The sequence below is a fragment of the Artibeus jamaicensis genome, unplaced genomic scaffold, assembly GCF_021234435.1.
Source record: "Artibeus jamaicensis isolate MK-2021 breed Jamaican fruit bat unplaced genomic scaffold, CSHL_Jam_final contig_482, whole genome shotgun sequence".
Classification (NCBI taxonomy): Eukaryota; Metazoa; Chordata; class Mammalia; order Chiroptera; family Phyllostomidae; genus Artibeus; species Artibeus jamaicensis.
The window spans coordinates 13,426,912-13,448,633 of record NW_026521857.1 but is presented as its reverse complement, the minus strand read 5'-3'; the positions used below and the strand labels follow the sequence as shown (position 1 = coordinate 13,448,633).

The 21,722-nt window shown below is 36.6% G+C and overlaps 1 protein-coding gene across 6 annotated transcripts in view; it reads right to left on the bottom strand.

Annotated features, from left to right (window-relative positions):
- Positions 1-21,722, bottom strand: part of ARHGAP29 (Rho GTPase activating protein 29) — a 74,849-nt gene that overhangs the window by 16,461 nt on the left and 36,666 nt on the right. For all 6 annotated transcript variants that reach the window (XM_053668222.1, XM_053668224.1, XM_053668226.1 and 3 more), the window contains 9 exons: positions 16,403-16,499; positions 15,969-16,041; positions 13,521-13,569; positions 11,443-11,580; positions 9,613-9,677; positions 9,080-9,190; positions 8,901-8,981; positions 6,408-6,596; positions 5,611-5,748 (listed from right to left, as the gene is read on the bottom strand). In XM_053668222.1, coding sequence (XP_053524197.1) covers positions 5,611-5,748; positions 6,408-6,596; positions 8,901-8,981; positions 9,080-9,190; positions 9,613-9,677; positions 11,443-11,580; positions 13,521-13,569; positions 15,969-16,041; positions 16,403-16,499 — 941 coding nt within the window. The remainder of the gene's footprint in view (positions 1-5,610; positions 5,749-6,407; positions 6,597-8,900; positions 8,982-9,079; positions 9,191-9,612; positions 9,678-11,442; positions 11,581-13,520; positions 13,570-15,968; positions 16,042-16,402; positions 16,500-21,722) is intronic.

Sequence of the window (21,722 nt, the reverse complement as noted above, 5' to 3'; positions counted from 1 at the left end):
AAACACAGACAGCAAATTAAGTAAATAAGACAATTTCTGGTACTGAAAACTGCTAATACTATTACATAAGTTTGTCAAGTTATGGAATATGATCAGATATGTGTTTATGGAAGGGTACTTTTAACATGCTAAATTTTTTTGTTTCCACTGCAATATATTTGCAATCATATATCCTAGAGTGAAAGTATATGTTTCAAAAATAATTTAGAAGGTGGAGTTGAAAAATAAGTCACCAAAAATCCCAAATTCTTCGATGAAGGGAAGAAAACATAACAGAAAGTCATGGTTCTTACCTAGTAAATAATGTCTGGACTCAAGAACTGAGGTTGGATATGGTATCTGTTTGGGTCTGAATGTAAATAATGCCATTCAGAACAACTACAACTGATTGATTAAACTGGTTCAAAAGAAATCTAGCTAGAAAGAAATTTTACTATCAAATATGTATATAGAACCTCTATATAAACTGTCTCCACACATTACATGGTATAGTGGTTTTTATGAGTTTGGCGTTTTGTTAAAATTTGGAGAACTTTATCTTCAAAGTCTATTTCATACACTGGTATATACTCCTTTCCAATTTTTCAGATGTGTTAGTTCTCTCCCCCTATATGCTAAACTCCTTGAGAGCAGGTATCTGTCTTAGATTTCTTTTCTATAACTAGTAGGTATTAATACATATGCATTATATGCAAAATCAGGTATCATACCGTTTACACATCAAATTAAAAGAAATTGTAATTTTTGGATATCAAGTAGCATCACTTTTTAAGAGGAATGTAGAAAAGACTGTAGCTTGTCAAAGAATTTAAAAATCATGTTACATGATGAAAAGTCACAGATTTGGTGATATTTAATATGGAAAAAACAAGGAAGAAAGATAATAATTAGTTTTAAATATTTAACGTATTGTAGAAGAAAGATTGTATTAATACAGTATCACTTGAAAGGTCCATAAGGAAACAGATTTTTAAAAAAATCAGTATCACCAACTCACTAGTTTTGGAGTTGCTCAAACCCAGACTAAATAATTATTCAGCAAGACACCAGAGTATTTAAGAGCACAAGCTCTAAAGTCATTCAACCAGGTTGTTCTTATCTGAGAGCTTTACACCTTATATTCAGGGTTACTCTGACCGAGTTATTTATAACTTCTGTAAACAACTGCTCCAAAAAAAGGTAATATGCAAAGGAATGATGTGGGGAATCTTGTTCAAAAAACCAGATTCTGATTCCATCAGGGATATCTGCAGGGTGGGGCAAAAGTAGGTTTACAGTTGTTTGTACAACAAAGAACACAATAATTAATCATTAATAATACAAGAATAAACTCTGCGTTTCACATACTCATAACTATAAACCTACTTATGCCCCACCAAGTGTCTCCCTACTCCAACTATTAAAAAAAACTATACAAGAAATACAGTCAAGAACCAAACAGGTAAATTATTTTTGTACAAGATTTTTATTTATTTATTTTCAGAGAGAGGGGAAAGGAATGAGAGAGAGAGAGAAACATGAATGTGTGGTTGCCTCTTTTGCGCCCCTCACTGGGGACCTGGCCTGCAACCCAGGTGTCCTGCCTAGGAATTGAACTGACAACCCTTTGGTTCACAGGCCAGAGCTCAATCCACTAAGCCACATTGGCCAGGGTCCAAGGGATAAATTTAAATGTAGATAAGCATTATACATAAATAAAATATAATTATAATACAGAAATAAGATAGACTAAATTAAATCTATACAGGAGTGGGCAAAAGTAGGTTTACATAATACAAATAAATAACGTAATGACTAATAACTAGACTATCCAAGAATAAACTTTTCACATACTTACAACTGTAAACCTCCATTTTCTCACACTTGTACCAGGTATACTAAATACATAAATTAAAATAGGCAGCCAAAGGTAAACAGGGAAACGGAAACATAAGCCACAAACAAAGAATAAATAATGAATTAGTAGACCTAAACATGAACACAAATTAACATTAAATATAAATGGTCTAAGCACTTCACTTTAAAGAGATTGTCAAAATAGAATTTTTAAAAAATCAAGACAATTGTATGTAATATTAGAAATTCACTTTAAATATAATAAATTCAAAATAAAAGTGGAAACACATACACAATATTAAAAACAAAAGAAAACTAAAATAGCTATATCAATATTAAATAAAGTATACTTCCATGCAAAGAAAATTACCAGGATAAAAAGCAACATTTCTAAAAAATAAAATAATTAACTCACTAAGACTACACAACAGTTATTAATGTAAAGTCATCTAACACTTTCCAAATACATAAAGCAAAAATTGATAGAACTACAAATATACCATATGTTGAAAACTTCAAAACTTTTCTCAGTAATTCATAAAAGTAAATCAAGAACAAAAAAGAAATAATTAACAACATAAACCAACAGGAATTATTGACGTTTACAGAACACTCCAGCCAAGAGCAGAAGAATAAACATTCTTTTAAAGTGTACCCATGGCATGTTCCCAAGGCAGAATTATAAGACAAACCATAACAAAGAGAACTGAAATCATACTAAGTATTCTTCTCACCAAAACAGATTTAAACTAGAAATCATATCAGAAAGATAGCCAGAACATCATCACATACTTGGAAAGGAAATAAGAAATTTGACATTATTCACAGGTCAAAGATAAAGTCTCACTGTAAATCAGAAAACATTCTAAAATGTACGCAAATGAAAATACATACTTCAAAATTAGTAGGATGCAGATAAGCAGTGCTTAAAAGGAAAATTTAAATCATTAAGTAATAAAAAAGGAGGGAGGTCTTGATGAACAAATTACATTTCCTTTCAGTAATTAAAAACAAAAGCAAATTAAGCCAATTCAAGTATAAATTTTTTTTAAAGGAAAAACCAATGAAATCAAAAAGTGTGGACTTCCAGCCAAGATGGAGACATACGTAGACACACTGTGCCTCCTCACACAACCAAAAGAACGACAACAACAAATTTAAAAACAAAAAACCCCAGCAATGCCAAAAATTGAATTGTACGGAAATCCAACAACCAAGTAGTTGGAGAAGAAATATTCATTCAGACCAGTAGGAGGGGTGGAGTCGAGCTGAGAGGACTCTCAGCAAGGCAGTGGCTGAGGACCAGGAAAGACAAGACAGCGAACTGCGGACTGGGTGGTCCCACATTTGCATGCAGATAAACCAGGAGGAACAACTGGGAAGCGAGACACACCACACAACCCAGGGTCCCAGCATGGGGAAATAAAGCCTCAAACCTCTGACTGAAAACACCTGTGGGGGTTGAGGTGCTGGGAGAAACTCCCAGCCTCATAGGAGAGTTTGGTGCAGAGACCCACAGGGTTCTAGAACATTACGCAAGCCCACCCACATGAGAACCAGCAACAGAAGGGCCCACTTTGCTTGTGGGGAGAAGAAGAAGTAACTGAAATCTGGCATATTGTGGAGCAAGCAACACTGTTCCCTCTCTGAACACTCCCGCATATACAGTGTCACAACGAAGCAATGTGAGTTTGCTCCTCCCTGGTGAACATCTAAGGCTCTGCTCCTTATTATGTAACAGGAGCACAGAGAACAAAAAAATTGCAACAACGAGTAACAAATCAAAAACTTATTTAAACAAATAATGAAGGAGAACCCTCCCCAATTGGGCAAAGGAAAAAGACTTCCAGGAAGTCCAGGAAGCTCAGTGCCCCAAAGCAGCTGGATCCAATGAGGAACACACCAAGGCACATCATAAGTACATTAGCCAAGATTAAAGATAAGGAGATTGTCTTTAAAAGCAGCAAGAGAAAACGAGAGTTACCTACAAAGGAGTTCCCATAAGACTGTCAGCTGATTTCTTAAAAGAGACCTTGCAGGCAAGGAGGAGCTGGAAAGAAGTATTTCAAGTCGTGAAAGGCAAGGACCTACGTCCAAGATTGCTCTATCCAACAAAGCTTTCATTTAGAATGGAAGGGCAGATAAAGTGCTTCCCAGATGAAGTCAAGTAAAAGGAGTTCATCATCAGCAAGCTCTTTTTATATGAAATGTTAAGAGACTTATCTAAGAAAAAGATAAAAAATACGAACAGTAGACCTGACTGGTGTAGCTCAATGGATTGAGCACAGGCCTGAGAACCAAAGCACTATAGTTTGATTCCCAGTCAGGACACATGCCTGGGTTGCAAGGCGGGTTCCCAGAAGGGGACGCATGAGAAGCAAGCATACACTGCATTTCTCTCCCTCTCTCCTTCCCTTTCCCTCTAAGGATAATTAAAAAATTTTAAAAATGAACATTAAAATGACAGCAAACTCACAATTATTAACAACTACACCTAAAACAAAAACAAACTAAGGAAACAGCTAGAACAGGAACGGATTCACAAACATGGAGGTCACAGGGAGGATTATCAGTAAGGGAGTTTTTAAAGGTGGGGAGAGAGAGGAGAAAGGTACAGAGAATAAGTAGCATAGATCGTAGGTAGAAAATTGAGGGAGGTTAAGAATAGTACAGACAATGCAGAAGGCAAAGAACTTATATGTATGACCCATGGACATGAACTAGAGGGGTGTGGTGGGGGAGGGAATATAGGTGGGAGAGGGTGTGCAGGGCAGAGCGGAATAAAGGGAGAAAATGGGACAACTGTAATAGCATAATCAATAAAACACTTTTTTAAAAAGCTATGTTTTTGAAAAGAGCAAACTAGAGAGATGGAACACACATCAACACTGCCAGTGGGTAGGGGTGGGTGGAGAGTTTGATTACAAAGGTGCAGCATGAGGAGAGTTTTTGGAGTGATGGAATTGTTCTGAATTCCAATTACCATGGTGGTGGTGGTTACACAAATTTAAACACGTTAAAACTTGTAAAAGATACAACCAAGAAAGGGTGGTTTTTTTGGTAAATTTTTTTACAAAAACAAGTTGAAAGAGGCAAATGAAAACACTTGAGGGCAGGATTGTTTTGTCTTCAAATAAATTACTGGGTTCACCCTGACTGGTATGGCTCAGTGGGTTGGGCATCAGCCCAAAAACCTAAAGGCTGCCAGTTGGGTTCCTGGTCAAGCTACATGCTTGGGTTGTGGGCTGGGCCCTTGGATGGGGGCAGGCAATTGATCAGTGCTTCTCTTGAGCACTGATGGTTCTCTTCTCCCCCTCCCTTCCCCTCTCGTTAAAATAAGTAAATATATGCATACATAAAATCTTTAAGAAAAATAAATTACTGGGCTCAATTTCACTATTTACTTTACTCTAATTTTGAAGAATAGGTTTCATAGTGCTGATAAAAGTTTCAGGGGTCAAATCCATTTGAAAACCAAATATATACACAGTAGTATAAAGGTAATTTCAAAGTCTCAGACATGAATGTTAATCAAACTAATCCTCTGTTCTTTGGGTGGGAGTGGGAGACCTGGATGAAAAAGGTAACTGAAGCCATATACCACTAGTGAAAACTAAAAGCCTATTTTCAAACTGTAAATATTCTATTAACTGCAGAAATTAAATTCCATAAACATTATAGATTTAATTTAATCATGAAACACCAAGCATCTCTCACCCTACAGATAATTACTTCTTTTCTGTTTGCCTTCAAAGTATTGAAAATATTACTTACAGCTTTAAGGGTAAGATCACACTGGAAAACAAGTTTCTGGAGTTGTGTTAAAATTGCTCTTTTAATAATTTCTAGCTCATTTCGTCTTTCTTCAACATTTATCACACAAACTTTGTAGAATTCATTTGCTTCCTCTACCTTCAGATATAACACAGAAAAAACCCAACATTAGTCCTTATACTCTATACTTAAAAAAATATTACTGCAGTAAAGCTCAATTTATATAATAAAAAAACCTTAATAAAATTCTGAAATATTTTACATTTTAAACAGGATTATTTCTAAAGGTAAATAATTTCTTTTGGTCAGAGTTTCAAGGGCAGTTAACTTTAATGAGTTGTTACATAAAATTTACAATTAGTATGTTGCTTGCCTATAAAATAAATGTCCACTTTATTATATTTCATAAATGTGAAAGCCTCAGCCTGGAATTGTTATCAGGTATTAAAATTAGAATATATACACTCAGTTTCCTAGAAGGTGACCTTACTAAAGAATCAAGTCGAAAATTAAACTACTGCGTTATTTAAGATACTTCTCTCACAAACAAACCCACAAATTCAAAGGATAAGCTGAAGTCCCTTAGCATAGTGGTTCTCAAAGTGTGGATCCCCTGGGAACTTGTTAGGAATGCCAAACCGTTCCGGGCTAGCTCAGGGCCTACAGAACCAGCAACTGTGGGGGTACAGCCCAGCAGTCTTTTTTAACAGGCTTTCCAGGTGATCCTGCTACATGCTGAAGTTCGAGAAGCAAGATTGAGCTTGTTATTTTGCAAATAACAACAAAAAAATCATTACTTTCTGAAGAGCCTCCTCTTCTAGCCTTCGCTTTTTTTCCAGCTGCTTGTTGCCATTTTTTACTAATCCGCCACTCAAAGACTGATGCTCCTCTTCCGCACGAAACATGGAAGATTTTGCTTTTTCATATTCATCTTGACGTTGTGTACACAACAATTTTGCCTTTTTAAGAGCAGTCTCTGTTTCAAGCTACACAGAAAAAAGTAAGAAAGACACACTAAATTACACCTTTAGAATATTCAGCAAGATAGTTAATACAGCATTTTAGAAAAACTATGGAGTAATATATGTGTCTTCCCAGAGTAGTTGCTTACGTACCACAGATAATTTTAGATATTCACAAATTATACTACTACCCATTTTGAACTCCCAGCCAAGATGGAGGCACAGGTAGATACATTTTGCCTCCTCACACAACTAAAAAAAAGATACCAACAAATTTAAAAACAAAAAACAACTTGAACTGCCAGAGAACTGATCTGTATGCAAGTCCAACAACTAATGAGTTCAAGAAGAAATATTCATTCAGACTGGTAGGAGGGGCAGAGATGGGCAGCCAGGTGGAGAGGACTCATGGCAAGGCAGTAGCTAGAGAACCAGGGCAGGCAACATGGCAGCAGGCAGAGTGGGAGGTCCCACATTTGCATGTGGATAAAGTGGGGAAAAGGACTGGGGAGTGAGACACACCACGCAACCCAGGGTCCCAGTGTGGGGAAATAGAGCCTCAAAGCCTGTGACTGAAAAAACCTGTGGGGGTTGTGGTGGCAGGAGAAACTACCAGCCTCACAGGAGAGTTTGTTGGAGAGAACCACAGGGTCCTAGAATGTACACAAACCCACTGACACGGGAATCAGTACCAGAAAGGCCCACTTTGCTTGTGGGTAGTGGGGGAAGTGACTGAAAGCTGGCTAGAGAGCTGAGCAAGCACCACTGTTCCCTCTCTGGCCCCTTTTCTACATACAGCAGCACAACGCTGCAGCAAGTGTTGCCCTGCCCCCATGAACACCTAAGGCTCTGCCCCTTACTATGTAACAGGCACACACAAAAATGGCTCAAATGAAAGAACAGATCAGAGCTCTAGACAAAATACAACAAAGCGAGGAAAAGAGAGCCAACCTATCAGATGCACAGTTCAAAACCCTGGTAATCAGGACGCTCACAGAAATGGTTGAGTATGGTCACAAAGTAGAGGGAAAAGTGAGGCCTATACTAAGTGAAATAAAGGAAGATGTAAAGGGAACCAACAGTGAAGGGGAGGAAAATGGGACTCAAATGAACAGTTTGTAGTGGAAGGGAGAAATAAACATTCACCAGAACAGAATGAAGAAAGAAGAATAAAAAAATATGAGGACAGGCTTAAGAACCTCTGGGACAAGTTTAAACGTTTCAACATCCAAATCATAGGGGTACCAGAAGGAGAAGAGGAAGAGCAAGAAACTGAAAACTTATTTGAACAAATAATGAAGGAGAACTTCCCCAAAATGGCAAAGGAAATAGACTTCCAGGAAGTCTAGGAAGCTCAGAAAGTCCCAAACAAGTTGGACCCAAGGAGCAACACACCAAGGCATATCACAGTTATATTACCCAAGATCAAAGATAAGGAGAGAATCTTAAAAGCAGCAAGAGAAAAGCAGTTACCTACAAATGAGTTCCCATAAGACACAGGTGGCAAATACAAGGCTCATGGGCCGATCCACCTTGTTTTATCCAGCAGCAGCACCAAGTTCCTCACCCCTAGTTAAGGAGCAGTTACATTTACACAGTCATAAAATTCCATTCGGCCCTTTGAAGGAAACTGAGGGGCTGATGTGGCCCCGCTGAAAATAAGATTGAGAACCCTGCCATAAGACTATCATTTGATTTCTCAAGAGATATCTTGCAGGCAAGAAGGGGCTGGAAAGAAGTATTCCAAGTCAGGAAAGGCAAGGACCTACATCCAAAATTGCTCTGTCCAGCAAAGCTTTCATTTAGAACGGAAGGGCAGATCAAATGCTTCCCAGATAAGGTCAAGTTAAAGAAGTTCATCATCACCAAGTCCTTATTATATAAAATGTTAAAGGGACTTATCTAAGAAAAAGAAGATAAGAACTATGAACTGCAAAATGACAATAAACTCACAACTATCAACAAAGGAACCTACAAATACAAAAACAAACAAAAAAGAAACTAAGCAAACAACTAGAACAGGAACAGATTCACAGAAATAGACATCATGTGGAAGGTTATTGGTGGGGAGGGAAAGGGAAGAGAGTAGGGGAAAAGGTACAGAGAATAGGAAGCATAAATGGTACGTACAAAATCGACAAGGACAGGTTAAGAATAGTATGGGAAATAGAGTAGACAAAGACCTTGTATGTACGACCCATGAACATGAACTAAGAGGGGAGGATTGATGGTAGGAGAGGGGTGCAGGGCAGAGGGGAATAAAGGGGGAAAATGGGATGACTATAATACCAGAATCAGTAAAATTTATTAAAAAATAATAATACTAACCACTTTGTTTCGTTCCTGTTTCCAAAGTTCTTTTATTTCCTTCCTTTGTTTCTCCATTTCATTTTTCCTCCCAAGTAGAGGCTGTAAAGAACAATTTAAAAGAAAACAGAAAGAAAGGCTGTTTTCTAAATGTATGCTACTTTAAAAAAAATATGTGTATTGTAAATATAAATTTTTACCTGTACAAATTTGTTGGCTTGGAGAGCTGCAATTGTTTGTTGCAGAAGGTGACTGCTCTCTATATCATTAGTAAGAGCACTGGTAAATACAGACTGCAGTGGCATAAACTCCTAGAATTTAAAATTGAAAAGTAAATTTTCCAACACAAATGGCACTAGTGTTCCAGACCCACCTTCCACTACACTTCTTCAAAAAGAGAAAGTTGAACTTACACCCTCTTTTAAGAACAATACCTGTTTGTAAATATGACTAGGGGAAAAAATACTGAAGACAATTAATAATAATGAATTAGAAAATTAGAAAAACTAGTATCTAATAAGATAACATTCATTTAAAACTGTGAATTTCCCAGGTTATTTTCATAACGGGTATCCAGGTCAATGTAAAAGGATTTTATTCTGTTAATAAAAAGTTAAGCATTTAAGTTCTCCTCTACGTTAATTGAGAGGTTTTCTGATTTTGCAAGGCACTATCAGGAGCTCATCTGAATAATCTCTTGGTGTAGAGCCCTAGCTGTTCATCGAACACTTACCTGTAGTCCAAAGTTAGTTCTAGTTGCCTCTGCCAACTTGACAATATTTCTACTGGACTCCAATTCTGAAAAGGTCACAGAAAGCCTCAGAAGACAAAAATAACTTATTTATCCCCTCCACACTCCAAAATTATTTTAATTCTCCATTTAATAAGTGATCACAAATACTACTCCACATGATGATATGACACTATGAATCTTTTATTTGTTATTGTATTTTTGCCATTACCGTTTAGTCCCCTCACTTCTCCCTCCCCCTTCTGCAACCACCACACTCTTGTCCGAGTCCAGGAATCCTTTTTCCTTGTTGCTCAGTTCTTCTACCTTCTACTCTCTATTCCCTTAGCTGTCATCCTGTTCTTTATCTATGAGTCTGTCAATTTGCATTGTTAGTTCAGCTTGCTCATTAGATTCCACATTATGAAGGAAATCATATGGTATTTGTCTTTCTCTGGCTTACTTCACATACCATGTTCTTTAGGTCCATCCCTGCTGTCACAAAAAGTAAAACTGTTTTCATGGCTGAGCAGTATTCCATTATGTAACGACAGAATGGGAGAACATATACCCTGATACATGTGATAAGGGGTTAATGTCCAAAATTTATAAAGAACTTATAAAACTCAACACCAAAAAAAAAAAGAACAACCCAATTAAAAAATGGGCAAATAACCTGAATAGACACTTCTCCAAAGAGGACATACAGATGGCCAATTGACATATGAAAAAATGTGCAACATCACTAGTCATCAGAAAAATGCAAATTAAAACCACAATGAGATACCATCCCACACCCATCAGAATGGCCACCTCCAATAAATCAACAAACAATTATTGACAAAGATGTGGAGAAACTGGAACCCTCATACCCTGTTGGAAGGAATGCAGACTGGTGTAGCCACTATGGAAAGGAGAATGGAGATAACTCAAAAAATTAAAAAAGGATCTTCCTTTTGACCCAACAATTCCACTTGTGGAAATATATCCAAAGGAACCCAAAACACTAATCTGAAAGAACATAAGCACTCCTATGTTCACTGCAGTGTTATTTACAGTCACCAAGATATGGAAGCAGCCCAAGTGTCCACCAGAAGATGAGTAGATAAAACAAGTATGGGATGCTGTGATTCTCATTGGAAATGTTAGTCAAAATCAACTAGAACTTTTCAAAACACACTTGTTTAGACTTTACCTGGGGAGTGAGGACCTAGGCCTATTTCTCTGAAGGGCATTCTTTATTGAAAGCAAATATTGTAGTAAATTCTATATTCTTCCAGTTATTGCTTTGTGATTTTAGGCAAATCTGCAATCTAACTTTAAGCAGATTACCTATCTTACTTGTGTCAGCTGTAAAAGAAGGGGATAATGATTCTTGTCTACTTTCCAGAGTTCTGGTAAGGATTAAAAGAGAAAATCGATATAAAAGTATTTTGTCAGCAACAAACACTGGGAAAACATTAGCTATTAAGATGTTCCTTATTTGTTTCCACTACCTTCTGTTCATACATTTATTGTTGATTTTATCTCCTTTTGCCATATTATCTGATTCCATTTCTTTTCACTAGTAAAGCATAATTTCCTTAGTCAAACACAGTACACAATTTGTCTTTGTGTCCTCAGATGTAGTGGTTGCCCCACCGTAATATTCAATAAGTACATTTATTGTTGGATGAGTCCTTTATTTCAAGAAGAGAAAATGAACAATGATTTACTATAATAAAACAAGCTACTAATTTGGACTCACATTTCTCATAGTCTGTATCAAATGCATTTCAAATAATTCAGTTCTTACAATCCAAAGTTAATCAGATGACCTGAAGGACTACTTACCCAAATTAAGCTTCTTTTCAACCCACGACACAACATTCTTGGTATATTTTGACCATGTTTTAACATATGACAAAGCCAATTCTACAGAGTCAGTGTTCTTTAACAGCAAGCTGCCTAGTTCTATAGGAGAAAAATTTCCTGAAAATAAAAATATTAAGGTAAGCATATTAAATATGACCATGTAACTCTTAAATGAAGGAACATTTGAAACCTGAGATGTTCTTCAATGAAAGACACTTTAAAAAATACAAGAAACAAATTTACAATTAAAGGGTCACATTTAAAACAGTTCAAATTAAAATGTATTTCTAATTTTTTAAATATTTTATTTAACCTTTACTTTATTTTTTCCATTACCATTTAGTCTCTTTATACCCTGCCCCCAGCACTGTTGTCCATGTCAACAGGTCCTTCTCCTTTTGTGCACAATCCCTTCACCCCCTAACCACCCCTGCCACTAAGTTGTCATCTGCAGCTAGTGAGTCTATGAGTCTATAGTCTGGAGTCACAAACTCCATCTATGAGTCTATGTTTTGCTTGTTAGTTCAGCTTGTTCATTACACTCCACATATGAGTGAAATCATAGTATGTGTCTTTCTCTGGCTTATTTCACTCAACTTAATGTCCTCTAGGTTCACCCATACTGTTGCAAAGGGTAAAATTTTATTCATTTTTACTGCCAAGTAGAATTCCATTGGGTAAATATCCCATAGTGTTTTATCCACTCATCTATGGATGGCCACTTAGGCTGCTTCCATATCTTGGAGACTGTAAATAACACTGCAATGAACATAGGGCAGCTTATGATCTCTCATTAGTGTTTTGGGTGCTTTTGGATATGCACCCAGAAGTGGAATTATTGGGTCAAAAGGCAGATCCATTTTTAACTTTTTGAGGTATCTCCATACTCTTTTCCATAGTGGCTGCAACAGTCTGTATTCCCACCAATAGGGCAAAAGGGTACCCAGGGTGTCTGTCCCTCTCTCCACATCCTCCCTAGCACTTCTTCTTGATTTATTGATGACGGCCATTCTGACAGGTATGAGATGGCATCTCATTGTGGTTTTAATTGGCAACTCTCTGATGATTAGTGATGTTGCACATCATTTCATATGTCTATTTGGCCATTTGTATGTCCTCTTTGGAGAAGTGTCTATTCAGGTAATTTGCCCATTTTTTAATTTGGTTGTTTGTTTTTATGGTGTTAAGTTTTGTAAGTACTTTATAAATTTTGGATATTAACCCCCTGTCAGAGGTATTGGTGAATATGTTCTCCCATTCTGTGGGTTGTCTTTTTATTTTGTTGATGATTTCCTTTGCCTTGCAAAACCTTTTTAGTTTGATGTAGTTCTATTTGTTTATTTTTTCTTGTGTTTCCCGTGTCTGGGGAGATGCTGTATTTTGCCATGTATAATGTGAACTTTTTCCCCCACTCTACTTCATTTATTTCTGCTCTAATCTTTACTATTCCCTTCCTTCTACTCACTTTGGGCTTTGTTGTTCTTTTTCAAGCTCCAAGATTGTGAAGCTCCATTGTTTATTTGAGCTTTTTCTTGTTTTTTGAGATAGGCCTGTCATGCTCTGAATTTCCCTCTTAGGATTGCTTCCCCAGTGTCCCACAGGTTTTGGACTGGTGTGTCCTCATTTTCATGTGTTTCAAAGTATCTTTTGATTTCTTCCCTGACCTTGTTGTTGACCCATTCATTGTTTAATAACATGTTATTTAGCTTCCTTGTCATTGCATGTTTTTCAGTGTTATTCTTGTTATTGATTTCTAGTTTAACAGCATTGTGGTCAGAGAAGATACAATGTATTTTTTATCTTAATATGTATTTCTATTATTCATCAAGTTACAAGCTCAATATAGTTCTTGATCAGTCTCTATGATCACATTATCTACTCTAGTCGGTTTTTTCCTTCAGTTTTATGCATAACATTTTACATATCAGTTTATGTTAAAATAAATATATATTAGTTTACTAAGCAAAGACATACCTAAAACATTTATCAAAATTCAAACATCTATTGAAGATGACTGAAAAAAATTTGGCAAAGTTTTAAAGTATGTTAAGCATTACCTTTTTCATTGGATGAGTCCACTGGTTCCATTGAAACATTTTCAAAAGACTTACAACATGAAAGAAAACAAATTTAAGGTTAGAGCAGAAAGTAACAAGCAAATCTTTGCTTCAGTATTTTTTCACTCTAATTTATTATTCTGACATAATTCCTGCTAAAAAAATTTAAATATTTAGAACTCAAAAGGTCTGAGAACTGTTTAGAAGCAGGAACATTTTAGAAGAATTATAGAGCAGTTTTACAACAGCAGCTCTCAAGGTCCAAGAATGAAGAATCAGATTGTTTACTAACAGCATTAGTTAACATCAATGAATCTGTGCAAAACTTAAATTCCACAGACCTCAATAATGTTAGGAAGTTAAAGAAGTAATCTAAATAGATTGCTACCTAAGTTGAAGATAAAGACCTATCTCTGCCAGTCTCTTTTACCATTTTATTATATGACAAGCATTTTCTCTGAATGCCTATTGAAAAGCATAGCACAGAACTTTCTAAAATGATGGACATGTTCTGTATCTGCATTGTCTAATAAGGCAGCTACCGGTTACATGTAGCTATCTGAGAATATGAAAAGTGGCTAATGTAAATGAGAAATAAATTTTTAATTTTAATTAAAGAGGTATATGTAGCAAGAGGCTACCTTAGAGGACAGTGCAGAAAAACATTATCTTACCCATTTCGTTGGACAATATAGAGTATGCAGGGATTTTATGCAAAGGGGATCAAAGAGACATGGGTTTGAAGTCCAGGTGTATCACCTATTAGTTGTATGCACTGACCTACATATTTAAGCTCGCATAACTTTGGTTTGCCCATCTGCAAAATGAGGATAAGAACACTACTTTCATCAGGCTATTTTAAGGACTGAGACAATATGGGCTTCACAAAGCACAAGATAAATAATAAACTCTATTAAATAAATGACATCTATTAATTTTAAACATAGTTTTTAAAACTCATCAAACAAAATAACTGTATTTTATTATTAGTATATCATCATGAATTTTATTTCACTCTATAGGGTAAATCAAAAAAGAAAAACAAGGTGCAAAAGAAAAAAAGAAAGCGAAAGGTATTTTTCTGTTAGAATTAATATAAAATGTATGTATAACATAGGTACAGGAAAAGAAAATATGATTCACACCAAAAAGTTCAACAGTTCAGAGCCTTGTCACACAGACACAATTTTTATTACAATCTTCTGAAGTAGTACGCATTTGAAAATATAATACTGAAGAAAAATCATAACGAATATTGAACTATCTTAAAGTTCTTCAGCATTCTGATATGGTTTATACACTATCCTCCTTGATTCATTAATGGATGTCTTTAGAAATAGTCAATACTTTCCTCAACAGTACATATAACAAATGCCTTAAGCAGTCATCGATATTTTCTATCATTTTAAGAAAGACCTGAAACTTTTATATTACTTTTATATAATACTCCAGTTTTTATATATGTGGCACATTTCTAAGTATTTGTTGAAATCTTTTTTGGATTTAATCATCCTTTATAGCAAATGATCAACATATGTTTCTAATGCAGTTTTTTAAGTATCTTGCATTTGGTTAAAAAAATTATTTAAATGAAAATACTGCAACTATAAATCTTTAAAGTAATATTCTATATACAATTGTCTCTTATGTTCTATTATTTCACAGCAATTTTTCTTCCAACTAGGAATCAGAACCTTCATCCTCTGACATACTTATAGGGGAGCTAGCTCTTGGGGGCCCGAAGACCTACAGGTCTGTTAAGTGAGTGTTTTGATTTGTGAGAAGATTAACACCTCTTTACTTCTTGCATTATTTTTCTAAGCTTCCACCATTCTTTATGATCTGTGACAATGTCAAGAGAGAAAAATGGTTAAGAATTACTTTCTAAAATGTTGGCCCTTATAATATGGATTCATTACTTAAGACACTAAAATGATCAGATATTTTCTTTTATTGTTTTTATAAGACTTTTTTACATTGCCTTAGAGAGACAGGAAGGCTGAATGAGAAAGAAAAAAAAGAGAAAGAGAAAAAGGGGTGGGGAACATCGATGTAAGAGAAACGCTGATTGGTTGCCTTCCTGTAAGCATCCTGATCAGGTTTTAAAGAGGTAAACCTGAGTTTGTGCCCCAACCAGGAATCAAACTGGTGGCCTTTAGTGACTGGATGATGCTCCAACCAACTAGGCCACACTGGTTAGGGCCAGATGTGTCCTGTTAAATGACAATTCTACTTAAAAAGTATGATTACATTTTTGCTCCAGAAACTGATCATAAATTAGCATATTTAATATAAATATGTTTAATATTAATATAAATATAATTGGTATGCTTTTCTTGCTAAACTCAAAAACTATGAAATAGTAATGCTGAGATTAAGATTAGAAAATGATTAAAACATTAAGTTAAAAATATTAAAGCCTTTTGCTTTCTCACAAAGTTGGCCTACCTTACTTTCCTGAGAGATAGACAGTCGAAATACCGAATCATTGCCTACATCTCCCATAAGGAAGTTTGTCAGGCTATACAGGGAGGTTAAAAAAAGAAACAAATAAAAGACAAGTCATTACATCACTCTGTCACAGATTTACGTTCAACATGTCATCCAGAATACATTTTTTTCAGTTAAGGTCTTTAGAAATAAATTCCTAGGACTCTATTCACATAAATCAGAGTCATTTGCAAATGAATGCTGCTTTTAAGCAGTTCTAAAGACACTTTCACATGTAGTAATAAAAAAACAGAGTATACAGTTTTCCCAATGTGACAATATTTAATATTGGTTAATACTATACTTAACATCTATTTACTAAATTATGTGACATAACTCTCATAATTCAGTACCTAGGCCCAAAACTCTTTAAATGACACTACTCTACTTACAAATGTCCAAAAGTAAAAGCCAAGGTTTCCATTGAAGAAAATACTTCTCGGAAGAGGTCGTTTTTGTTTTCTTCATTAACGACTGTGAAGTTCACAGCTATAGGGAAAGATTGGTTAAAATCGATGATGGACAAACTATTTTAATCTACATTTATACAAAGTCATTTAGTGCTTCAAAATCTATCATCACTTAAACAAGCATCAGAAAATTCAGAAAATGAACAACTTAATACACAAAATGGACATGATGTTCAATTATTTTTATTCAAAAAAATCATACAAAAGAATCAGCTTACATAAAAGTAGCTGGCATTCCCAACTGACTATGCCATGCAGTATGTAATCTGACACGTCTAAGAAGTGATTCAATGTGCAATCAATCAGTCTTGGGGTCCCAGAGTCCACGTTACACCAGACTTCTCTCATTAACAGTACTCTGTGCTATTTCCTCTTGCTTATTGTTTTATGGCATTCTTTTAAAAAACAGCTGAACACCCTGTGGCTTACTTACGTCAACACGAAGTACAGTTTTCACTATGAATTACCAATAATTGAAGTCATACATACATTTGACAGAGCATAAAGCCTATACAAAGCATGCCACATAAAAATACCCAATGTTTTAGAAAATTTGAATTCCTATTTATTTATAGCTTTATTTCTTACAGGTCCTTGGGCTCAGAGGTCCATGTTAATTGATATCTGTCTTTTGTTTATCATAGGGATATTCTAACATTTTGCATTTTGTTAAAGCAAATTGTGAAACATAACTGAAAAGGCCTCTTATTACAACTTCTCTCTATGCATCTCTGTTAAAAATCCAGATGATTTATTAGGACAAAATCTGATGGCAGAATTGGCAGTTTTTGCAAAGTAACCCATTCTAGTCAGGTTGAGTTTAAGAAGCATCTGGCTTCTTGTATCCTCCCTTTCCTGGGATCCTTGCCACCAAAGGGAAGGCAGAGAACCCACGTGGAGAGGAAAACATTCTTTGTCTTAAAACATACTTGTTCTTAAGCTTGCAACACATCAGAATTACCTAGGGAGTTTTAAAACCAAAGTGTGGGTCCCACCATCAAGGGCTCAGGTTTTATAGGTCTGGGTGAGGCACACATACTTATTTAGAAGTTTCCCAGGTGATCCTAATGTGTAACTAGGGTTGAAAACACTTGCTGGAAAGCAAAGAGCCCTTATAGCAGGAGTGAATTAAATCCTAAACGTATGATGAAGATTTTACATTCATAAGCCTTTGTAGATAGGAAGGGCTAAAGTCCATACCTTTCATCTGATTCTTCTAAGTATTCCAGATACAAACAAAAAGAAAAACTTAGTTACCATAACTAATTTTGAAGTATTTTTGGACTTCTGCTCTGGCCAAGATGGAAAACGGTCTTATACTCCTGCCTGAAACAACTAAAAGAAACCCACAACAAATCATATGAGATCATAGGGTTTTCAAGACACTGGCTATCAAGCAACAAAGGACAAGAACCCTAAAGACAAGAAACAAACGTGGGAAGCTCTCCAGTTTCCTGCTTACTGCCTGATATCACACAAAGTGGATTTCTGAGCAAAGGACACTGCCAGGGATAAAGAAGGTCACTTTACAGTAACCACTTTATAGTAACGAAGAAGCCAGGTTACCAAAAAGGGCACCTGGTAAAAAATTCGAAATGCCTGAAGCAAAAACTAACAACTACAATGAGAAACAGACCAATTCACAGTAAGAGCCGAAGATTTTGATAACTCTCTCAGTCACTGACAGAAAAAGTAAATGGAAAGTCAGTACAAATATCAGCCACCTTGACTGGCTGGATAATTACAGAACACCCCTTCCAATGACAACAACATGCCTTCTCTTCAGGTGAACAGGGAATATTTACCATATTATTGTCCACAAAACACATCTCGATGGGTTTAAAAGGATTCAAGTCAGGCAAAATATGCTCCGTGACTAGATAAAATTAAATTAGAAATGAGAGAAAAATCTCTGGAAAATCTCCACATATTAGAAAACTAATTAACACACTTCTAAATAACTTGTGGATCAAGAAAGAAAAAGGGTAATTAGGAAGAATTGTCCACAGAATGAAAAAGAAACACAACTAATCGGAACTGGTGACAGGGAGGCACAGAGGGGAGGGCCGAAGGGACGAGGACTGTGACAGTTTCACAAGAATCTGCATGTCGAAACTGATCAAACTGTACCCTTTCAATTTGTTAAGTTTACTGAATTTCAGTTATACTTCAATAAAGCCATTTCTAAAATCTCATTGGAAAGTAAACTTTAAATAGTAATTTATAATGTGAGCAAAAATGTAAAGCCTACTCTTATTTCCAAACTTTAACCTGCTAGACTGCAAAGAAAAAAAAACTTATTCTCTCTTTCCTATAAATATGCTTTTTCATAGCACTAAGCATGACTGGGAAATAAAAAAAGAATTTCCCTGGCTGGTGTGTCTCAGTGGATTGAGTGCCAGCCTGCAAACCAGAGGGTCGCCATTCAATTTCCAGTCAGGGTACACATCTGGGTTGTGAGCCGGGTCCCCAGTTGGGGGCATGTGAGAAACAACTACGCACTGATGTTTCTCTCCCTTTCTCCATTCCTGCCCCTCTCTCTAAAAATGAATAATTAAAAATCTTTTTAAAAAGCCTTTAAAAATAATTTTGAGTAATGAAAAGACAATTATTTCAACCACTATCCTCCCTAATCTTCAGCCCCACCTGAAAGAGATTATGTCATCTCAGGACAATTCCAATTACTGCCCTTGCCTCTACTTCAAAACATCCCTATATTTCTAATATCCTTTATCTCTTTTGCTCCTTTCAATTTTCCATAGAAAAGTCCTTGGCTCCTTTCTAGCAATAAACTTCCCACTCTGTTCTGCACCCTCCAAAAATCTTTATCACCATCACTCCTCTCTTATAGCTTCACTTCACTTGTTTTTCTTTTGCTAACATACTTAAATCTCTCCTATGTGAAAAAAATGTCATTTTACCATATTTCTTCTTACAGCTACCACCCAATCTAACATACCATTTCTTTACTACCTGCCCTCTATAAATAGGTCATGACTGAATTCCCCAGGATTTGGATTTTCATCCAGTTTAACTGATGATCAAGGAGAAAACTTTTTTTGTAAAAGGTTAAATAATAAATATTTTAGACTTTTCAGACCATACTGTCTGTTGCAAATATTCAACTTTGCCTAGAGAAGCCAAAATTAAACAAATGAGATACAACGATATACAAATAGACTAAAGTGGGTATGTTCCAATGTAACTATTCACAAAAACAGGCAGCAGTCCAGATTGAGCCCACTGGTAGTAGTTTGCTGCCTGGGTACATGATGCATCCTGAAGCCAGTCTGCTTAGGTTAAACCCTGACTGTCTCTTACTTGGTTAAGTAACTTAACTTCTCTGTGCCTCCGTTTTCTCATTTATAAAATGGGAATAATAATTTGTATTTCAGGAACTGAAATACAGATCGAATTGTTGTACAAATCGAATAAACTTAGAACAGAGCCTGTGACACAGAAAATGCTCAATAAATGTTAGTTAATATTTTCACTCAGTACCACTAAATAACACTGTCAACAATACCCTCCTAGCAGTCAAGCTTGGAGGGCTTTTTTCTTCTAAATTTTCACCCCACTTGACCATTCTGCAATGCTTAACAACTCTACCACTTAATAGGTGTATAACCTTGGACAAACTTCTCTGTTTCAGCTTCATTATCTGCAAAGCAGGAGCTGATATAACCACAACACTGACCTCAAAACTTGCTGAGGATTAATGAGATAATCCATGAAAAGAGCTTGGCAGTTTCTGGCATACATTAAGTACATCCTCAATAATGTCAACTATTATTACTATACTTCCTTCCATCTTGATGTATTCTGCTCTCTTAGAAGTAACATGATAACACTTCCGCCCAAGATGAAGGCGTAGGTGGAAACACTGTGCTTCCTCGCACAACCAAGTTTAAAGATGACAAAGTTTTAGTAACAAAAACGCAGCCAAAACACAGAAAATTGAACTATACAGAAGTCCGACAACAACTAACCATTCATCAAGACCAGTAAGAGGGGCGGAGTCAGCGGCGGAGCAGAGTCGGGCAGGAAAGATCAGCCAGAGGGACCCAGGAGCTCAGGAGCGCAGGCAGGATTCTGGGCGTGGGGTGGCAACAGGCAGATCCAGTGAGGGTGCAAGGTGGCCGGCTGACCGCAGTCACACATTCGAGCGTAGATAAACCAAGTGAAGGAGCGATCAGGGAGACAAGACCGCTCAACCCCAGGCCTCAGCGACGGGAATTAGAGCCTAAAAGCACCAATTGGAAAGACTTTCGGGGTTGAGGTGCCGGGAGAAGCTCACAGAGAGTTCGTTGGAGAGACCCACGGGGTCCTGGAGGGTGCACAAGCCCACACGCGTGGGAACCAGAACCAGAAGGGCCCAATTTGCTTGTGGGAAGCAGCAGAGGGGACAGAAATCTGAGAGAGCAGAGCTAACACCATTGCCCCCTCTCTGACCCCACTCCCACATACCGCGTCACAACCCAGTGACTTGGGTGGCCCTGCTCTGGTGAACATCTAAGGTGCCTCTCCTCATATGTAACAGACACGACCTGACCAAAACATGGCTCTAGAACAGCTCAAAGCCCCAGAGCCAATAAATCTAAGTGACCAAGAGATAGCTGACCTTTCAGATGCACAGTTTAAAACACTGGTGATCAGGATGCTCACAGAATTGGTTGATTTTAGTCACAAATTAGAGGAACAAGTGAAGGCTAAACTAATTGAAATGAAGAGAAATGCTCAGGAAACCAATAGTGATGGGAAAAAAACTGGGACTCAAATCGAGGGAGTGAACCAGAAGGAAGAAAAAAGTGACCAAACAGAAAAGAATGAAGAAACAAGAACTCAAATAAATGAGGAGGGGCTTAGGATCCTTCAGGACATCTTTAAACGTTCCAACATTCAAATTACAGGGGTACCAGAAGGGGAAGAGGAACAGCAATAAGTGGAAAACTTATTTGAACAAATAATAAAGGAGAACTTTCCCAATCTGGCAAAGGAAATAGACTTCCACAAAGTCCAGAAAGCTCAGAGTCCCAAAGAAGTTGGACCCAAGAAGAAACACACCAAGGCACATCATAATTACATTAGCCAAGATTAAAATGAAGGAAAGAATCCTAGAAGCAGCAAGAGATAAGGAGACAGTCACCTACAAAGGAGTTCCCATCAGACTGTCAGCGGATTTCTCAAGAGAGACCTTACAGGCAAGAAGGGGCAGGAAAGAAGTATTCCAAGTCAGGAAATC